General features: G+C 40.4%; 1 protein-coding gene across 1 annotated transcript; it reads right to left on the bottom strand.

The window, feature by feature from the left end:
- Nucleotides 1–4,818: 4,818 nt before the first annotated feature.
- On the bottom strand, nt 4,819–7,492 carry BMP15 (bone morphogenetic protein 15; the record flags this gene model as incomplete). The annotated part of the gene is made up of 2 exons (XM_084870929.1): nt 4,819–5,678; nt 7,168–7,492. 2 exons carry the CDS (start codon nt 7,490–7,492, stop codon nt 4,819–4,821), a joined length of 1,185 nt encoding a protein of 394 aa, XP_084727055.1.
- Between the last annotated feature and the right edge of the window lie 1,021 nt (nt 7,493–8,513).

The following is an 8,513-nucleotide window of genomic DNA, read 5'->3' as shown; positions in this document are numbered from 1 at the left end:
TAGCCAGGATAATTAGCCAAAAAATACATTCAGGTGAAGAGAAAGAAGAAAATCTCAAGGAATCCATACAAACTATTACAGCTAATACATGAGTTCAGCAAACCTGCAGGATACAAGTTAAACATGTAAAAATTACTTGTATTTCTACACAATGGATCATAGATATAAACATCAAACACACTAGCAACTAATGATATTTAGAAAAAATCCTTTTATAACAGCATCAAAAAGAATAAAAAAGGAATAAAATTAAAATGTAAGATATATACTACAAAATGACAAAACATTGTTGAATAAATATGTCCTAAATAAATGGAAAGATATCTCATGTTACAGAAGACTTAATAATGTTAAGATACAATACTACTTAAGCTTATCTATAGATTGAATGCAGTCCCTAATAAAAAGAAAACTCAGATATTTTTTTCCCCCCACAAATTGAAAAGGTGATTCTAAAATTCATATGAAAATTCAAATGGCCTATAATAGCCTACAAAATCTTGGGAAAGAAGAAATATTTAGAGGAATCACATTTCCCAATGACACAAAACTACAGTTACCAAGCAGTGTTATCCTGGTATAAAAACGGATTTATGAATTAATGAAACAAAATTGACAGTCTAGAAATAAAACCTTATATTTTTGGTCAATTTTTGACAAGTGTGTCAGAACATTAAATGAGGAAAGATTAGCCTTTTCAACAAATGGTGCTGTGACAAATGGGTATCAATGTAAAAATGAATGAAGTTAGACTTTTCCTCATAGCATATGCATAAATTAACTAAAACGAATTAAACACCTAAATGTTACAGATAGAACTCTGAACTCTTAGAAAAAGACCTAGCTGTAAATCCTTATGCCCTTGGATTATTCATTGTTTTTCAGATAACACCAGTTCTCGCAACAAAAGATGAAAATAAATTGCATTTCTTCCAAAATAAAAACATTTGTGCTTCAAAGGACACCATCCAGAAAGTTAAAAGGTAGCCCACAGAATCAGGGCAAATATTTTCAAATTATATATCTGATAAAGGGACTAGCATCCAGAATCTATAAAAAACTTTAACAAATCAACAATAAGAGACAACCCAATTAAGAACTGGTGAGTGATTTGAATAGCTATTTATCTAAAGAAGATGTGTGAGGTGCAAATCAGCACATGAAAAGGTGTTCCACATCATTAGTTGTTAGTCTTTAGTTATTTGGGGAATGCAACCAAAACCACAATGAAATATCACCTTACCTCCACTAATATGATTAAAATAAAAGAGAGACAACAAAAAGTGTTGGTGAGGATGTGGAAAAATTGGAATCCTCACTCACATTCCTGGATTGTAATATGGTACAGTTGCTTTGCAAAACCATTTAGCAGCTTCTCAATATGATTTAGCACCATTACTCCTAGGTATAGAAATAAGATGAAAAAAGAAAAGAAAATATAGTTCACATAAAAACTTTTACATGAAGATTCATGACAACATTATTCCTAATAGCCAAAAAGTAGAAACAACTCGAAGGCCCTTCAAGTGATGAATGGATAAAATGTGGCATATTCTACAAATGAATTTTATTTAGCAATAAAAGGAATGAACAACAAAGATGAACCTTGAAAGCATTATGCTAAGTTGAAGAAGACAGCCACAAAAAACCAAATATCATATGATTCAGCTTATAGAAATAAATATTCATAACCATAAAAAAGTAGATTTGAGGTTGCCAGGGACTGGGGCTGCAATGAGGAAATGGAAAATAAATGCTAATGAGTATAGGATTTCTTTTATGGTAAAATTGAGCGTAGTGATTTTTGCACAACTATGTGAGTACACTAAAAATCACTGAATTGAACACCTAAAATTGTGGCTCTTATAGTATGCAAATTAGATGTCAATAAATCAATTATTTTTAAAAATGGGGATAATACCTTCTGCTTCATAGTGCTATTGGGAAAATTAACTGAAGAGTTGTGAAACCTTTTGTTACAAAACTAGGCATCCAAGTATTTGGTGAAACTGAAAATAAATTTTACCTGCTTTCAATTTTGCTCAGAATTGGATGTAATATACTAGCACAGTAAATGTGACAAACAGATCTCCAGGGTCAGAAGCAACTTTAAATGCCTGCTCCTTTTGTGCCCATACATTGAATAAAATTCTGGCTCATTCACAAAAAGAGCTAGGACAAGATAGACTTTGCTCTCTGCTTTTCCTTTCTAGACCAAATAATCATTTCTCTTCAGATTCTTCAACTTCTGTGCTGGCAGACAAGATTCTTATCCACACAATCTCCTTCACTAGCAAGCATAGCTCCTTCCTCCCAGAAGATTTGAGGTATAGATCTCTTACATCAGACTTGAGAAAAAGTGCTGAGCTGAAAGCAATATTTCAAAAGAAAAGAGAATTTATAACATCATCCACAACTGACACTATTCTGCCAGTGTTTTTGTTGGATATTCTGACAACTCAAGGCTTACTGGATAATGGAGCCAATTAACTTTGAGCTCTACATCAAGTTTCAGATGTTTTTAGGACTCACAAGCTTTGGAGACCATGACTTTCTGAAAATCCCTAAGAACAACGAGATGCTGAACTCAGAATCTGGTCCTGTGACAAAAGTCTGTCTTCAGGCCTGTTATGTAGTTGTGCCTACCACAGGTAGGCTGGCTGGGGAAATGGCAAGACTAGAAGCTCACGTTTACTCTCCCATGTCAACTTGCCACATATATGATTGCACAAACTGCCCTACTTAAGAACACAGTTGCCACATTCTATTATAATTTGAATCATGATTTTGAAGTGGGGCAAAAATTAATGTTGCTTTATATATAAAATATATCTTATATTACATGTATTCCAATAGAAAACTAATTGAAATATTCCATGTCAGGAAGAGTACATCCCTCATACATCCAAAAAAGGTCACTGTTCTATGTTTGAACCTATGTTTATATCCATCAAAGACATACTATGTGCCAGGCTCCACTAATATAGAAATGGGTAAAACACAGATGAAATTCTCAAAAGGAGCTCCATCTTTTGGCAAAAAAGTTATACCGTTAGTATGTTAAAGGAAAGAAAATAGTGCTTTGTGAACACAGGGTACAGGACACCTGCCTGAATCTGGGATGTCATGGCGGGGGGAGGGGGGGAGGTATAGAGAAATGTCTGCACTGATTCCCAAAGATACTATATGAAAGGTAGATGGACAAAGGATGTTATGGAACAGCTCCTCAGGTAAAAGAGTAAAATGTGTGTATTTATAAACATTCAGTCTAGCTGGAACCAATTATTGACATTGGAGCCATGAGATGAGTTAATTTACAATGGATAGGTAAGAAGGATTTATATTTGGCAAATACATGCACCCATCCTAACTAAATCAGTCCCATTCCACCGAGACTGGTCATAAGACTAAGCAGGAAACAGTTGGACAGGGAAAAGGCCTTATTAGGCTTCTTCAAAGGGGCCCCTTGGGGAACCAGGGTTGCCTTAAGAGAGCATAACTTCAGAGGAGCCTCCAGCCCCACCCTTGGGGATTAGAGTTCAGCTTCTGGTCATAGTTAAAGGAAATAAAGGAAATAAATTCCTTCTGCCCACTCTCCCCCACCCCCCAAAACATTCAAGAGTCTCTTTAGCAAAATGATTTATTTGTAACAGCCCAGTTCCCATCACTTCAATACAGCACAGGAGTTGAAAAAGAGTTATACTGCAAGCATCCTGCAGTCCAAGGCAGAGCTCCATGCCCCCCAAGGCAGCAAGCCCATCTCCTCCAGAGTCCCATGCCCAGAGCCAAACTGAACTTGCACAAACAGGCAAGCGTAGAATGAAGTCAGACTTCAACATGATGCATCCTTCCCCACAGATCTTTAATCTTCCTCACCCGCACAACGAGGCCAACTCCTAGCCCCTGAGACACCAGAGAGCTTTCTATATGGAGTAATTAACAGGGGTTTAAGTGTTACATAAAGACAATAACCTGTGAAATCTAGTCTTCCATAGGAAGGTTAAAATGACTCCCCTATACTTAATCCTAATGAGAAATGACAGCTCTTTCTTTCTCTTCCCCATAGATGTGGGTGGTTTTGAAATGATTTTGTCTCAGACAGCTCCATATTTCCCTAGTGGTCTTATTGAAGGCTGTTCTCCTCACCCAAGGACAGGAAGGAAACTCAGATACTTTTCCCAGGTCCAGAGGCTGAGAGGAAAAGCTCCGATAAGGTAGGAAAAGCCATTCCTCTGTTTCCCTTAAAGGATTTTTGTGGAGGTTGTTGCTACAAGTTTTCTAATATATCTGGGAAAAGTTAGTTTAGATTTAGATGGCAATCCAAGCATAGAGGCAGGCAGTCTTTCTGATTGGTTACTAGTTTCTAGAATTTAGGAGGCAAGGAAGAGGAGTATAAAAAAATCTGTTTGCTTTCTTCACCCCAAATATTCTAGAGAATCTCAGAAGATGTACCACTAGAATGATTCCACCTTTACCAGGTCTTGGTGGGACAATTCCTAAAACTGTATCCATAATGGACTCGTGACCTTTTTAACAGAGTCACCATGAAAAGACAACTAAATATAGGACATATCCAAAGGCACATCTTAAGCATTAAGGGCTCTGATTAGTGGTCAACACATACTGATGTTTGGTAGCAGACTGTTTTTATAAAGTGAGATCATAAGCAGGGAAGGAGACAGTAACAACACTTAAGGCAAGAAATAGAACCCATAGTTTAGCTAGAGGATCACTGCAGCTTTAACGTTGACATTTGTATCTTTATTCTAAACCCTACTCCAATTTCTTGAGAAACCCGAGCTACCTGTGTCTGTGCTATCACCTGCATGTGCAGGCCTGGGCAATCATATCCTCATACTCCTTGTACAAGATACTCCCATTAGCCTCAACCATAAGGATGCTAATGGGAACATACTTATAAGGGACACACGAGGGCCGAGGGACACTCTGGTTCACCAGCTCATTGACAAGGTTCTGGATGATGGCGTGATTAGGAGAATTGAGACCATAGTGTAGTACCCGAGGACAGGCACCCTTACAGTAGTTTGGGGTATAGAGATTGGGAGCAATGATCCAGTGATCCCAGCCCAGCTGGTGGAAACTGACTTGGAAATGGTGGAGGGAACACTGGTTACTTTCAGGCCTATCATGTTCCTGGGAGGGGCCAGGAATCTTAGATGCAATACTGCCTGCTTGCCGTGCCCTACGCAAGAGAAGAGAAGAGTCCCTTTCCATAAATTCCTCCAGGCCTCCGGGTAGAAGTTTGGCCTTCTGAACACTTTTATGAGTGTCATTGAAATAGAGTAACAAGAAGGCAGTGTCCAAGGATGAAGTGCCGTGCCACAGTAGCTCCTGACCCGCACTACCTTTTTGATGCTGACACATGAAGCACAGTCGTAGGATCCGGTGCTTCTTGTGATTCCGGAGTCTTTGCTGAACGTGTTGAGTGACATCCATCTCTGTCCAAGCTTCAGATAGTAGGGAAGGTTTTGAGGAACCTCTTCCCGAGGAAGGAGAACAGTTGGTTGGGCTTTTCTGGACCCAGGGTTCCACATGGCAGGAGAGCTGGAAGCCAGCTAGTTGGAGTTGATGGCGGTAAACCACAGTGGCTCTGACTAGTTGGTAGGCTACCTGGTTTGGCCTCAAAGGAAAGTCCAGGGTCTGTATGTGCCGAGGGCCTGCATAAGTAAGAGGAAACAAGAATGGAGGATTAACTTCTTACCCCTGAGCCTGAAACTCCTTTACAAACCTCAGTACACACAGACAGCTGTAAGCAGCCCTAAAATTAACTCAAGATCACAATAATAGCTATTGTTTATTGAGGATTAGCTCTTTAACCTACAATAGCCTTATGAGCTAGTTATTATCCCCATTTTACAAAGAAATTAAGACTCAGAGAAGTCTGTGCCAGAGGTCATACAGCCAGTGTGTGGTACAATAAAAATTTGAGCCCAAGTCACACCCAGCTCTACCAATTACTAGCTGTGTTACATTGAGTAAGTTACTCTAAGTCTCAGTTTCTTCACCTATAAAATGGGTATGTTAATAGTACTTACCTCATAGGATAGTGGTATTAAGAAAGATCATGTTTGTATTTTACCCAATGCCTGGCACCTGGTAAGCTAACAGTAAAGGTTAGCTAGGGGATGTTGGCTGTTTTGCTTGGAGGAGGGAGTGTAAATCCTGTCTGTTGTCATCTTTGAGACTAGCAAAGGCCTAGGTTTGATATAACAATGTTCCAAAGGTTTCCTTGAAGTTGATGACTATCAGCTTTCCCTAGGGAGCCCTGCACTTTAGAAACCCACTACTGTCCTGAACAGTATCTAATGAAGATGTTTAAAACAGAATTAAGCATAATGAGAACATAGACAATTCCAAAATATATGTTACCAAAATCCCAACGTGGCAACGTGATCTAAACACACACACACACACACACACACACACACACACACACACTCACCCCTGTTTGGTAAACAAGGATATTGGGGTACAGCATTTAAACACTTGCAAAGTTATGAACATGCTTTAGAATCAAAAAGACTTGAGCTCAAATCCTGCCCCTGCCACCCACTGTCCTTGTGACCTTTGCAAGTTAACCTCTCGGTGCTTTAGTTTTCCTTATCTGTAACAATTAGGCTAATTGCTCTATGACAGCTAGTGATAGTAGCTGTCATTAAGGATTAAGTACAATTGATATTCACTCAGCCAGAGTACAGCTTGTTTCTGTCCTTTCTGAGGTTTTGTAAATGTCCCCAAGTCAGCATTCTATTCTCTTTGCCTTATTTTAAGGCTAAAACATATAAACAGCCCTCCACAAGATTGTATATGGGTATTTCTCAATTATGCTTTCAGTGATATAACAATAACAAGCAATAAGAGTTTGTTTTTTGTTTTTTTTTTGTAAGATAGAAGTTGACACATCATTCAATTGCCCTGGGGCCTTGGAGATATTCCTTAGGTAGGCCCAAGGCAATTCATTCTTAAATTGGGTCTCTAAAGATAGCAGGATTGGAGCCAGCTTTCCCCAAGTTTGCCATTCTTTGAAAACCAATCCTGAGAAAACAACCTCCCAATCAGGCAATGAAACCTGACAGTAAACTCGGATCCTTGACACTCTTCCCCAAGACTTCTCTCCCTCCAGGATAGAATGGAAAGATAACTCACCTTTGAGGGGCTTTGCTACATTGGCCAAGGGCCTCACCAGCCTCACCATGGTTGCCCCAATGGTGCGGTTCTCCCTCGGGTGCCCATGCGCATCAGCTGAGCGCTGGTACAACTCCAGCATGTACCGCATGGGGCGCTCTAGGACCGGTGGCTTCCTCTGCTGCTTGTCAGGGGCTTCTTTGAGCAGCTCCTGAATCAGGGGCAAGGTAGGGCCTTCAGCCAGGGGGCCAGTAGAGCGCTCCCCTACCGTTCCCATGTGGACTCTGTGTTCTGTGAAAAGCACCAGTCCCCAGAGAAGAATTCTAAAGCTGCTGAGGAGGACCATCTTGAAAGGCTTGGTGTTCAACAACGTATTCCAGCCCAAGCCCAAAGGATATCACTCTGTCTCTTTCCTGTCACAGAGGTAATTGCATCCTGGCTCCACAACCACAAAGGAGAAGGCAAGAAAAAAATGAAAGGCAGGTAAGCCCTATGTTGCTTCTTCTGGAAGGATCTTCTGGACCAAATGCGGTCTCCTTACTTGGCCTCTTTGCATCAAAACAAATGAAAACAGCAGGTGGGACAGGGCAGCATGCCCCTCCTGCTCTCCAGAGCTGGTAACAAGATAGCACTTATTTGGAGGCTGAGGTAATTTAAAAGGAAAAGTCCATTCCAGGACCTGCTCCCTTACCTTATCCACTAGGATGAAAAAAAAAGCAGTACTAGCTAGTTCTGCTACACAGCTTTAAAGGAAGACTCTTAATCAGTCCTTAAAGGGCCAGAGGACTCCTGCTACCGCCCTACTTCCATGCAGTACTGTCTCTAGTGCAGCATTTCCCAAAATGTGGTCTGCTGATGACTTGCAGTGAAACTATCCTCTGTGGCTGGTAAGAATGCAGACTTCTGGGTCCCCAGAAATCTGAATCTTAGCAAATATTCCAAGAAGTTCCTGGAGACAGTAAATGTGGAAACCACTGTGTGAGTGTGGCTGGTAGAGCTTGAAGAAGATGCCTTAACAGTGGTTCTCAATCTTGGCTGTATATTAGAATCACCTGGGAAGCTTTAACTATCAGGGATGTCTGGGTACCATTTCCAGATATTCCGATGTAGTGGATCTGGGTGTTACCAGAGCATCACAATGTTTTAAAGTTCTGCAGGTGATTTTAATGTGCAGCCCTGTTTGAATGCCCTGACTTAGAATTTTCTGGTTTACCATGGAAGGTGTTGAGATCCTGAATGCGCTTCATCAGAAAAGGCTGTAGCGATAGAAGATAAATCTGTGGAAGTTGGCTGGGAGCTACCTAGCTTGGATGGTTAATGGGAAGCAGTGGGATTGGGTCAGTTTAGTTAAGGCTGCCCTAACCAGG

Source organism: Pipistrellus hanaki (assembly GCF_964339955.1).
Source record: "Pipistrellus hanaki genome assembly, chromosome: X".
Classification (NCBI taxonomy): Eukaryota; Metazoa; Chordata; class Mammalia; order Chiroptera; family Vespertilionidae; genus Pipistrellus; species Pipistrellus hanaki.
This window is presented reverse-complemented; position numbering and strand designations above follow the sequence as displayed.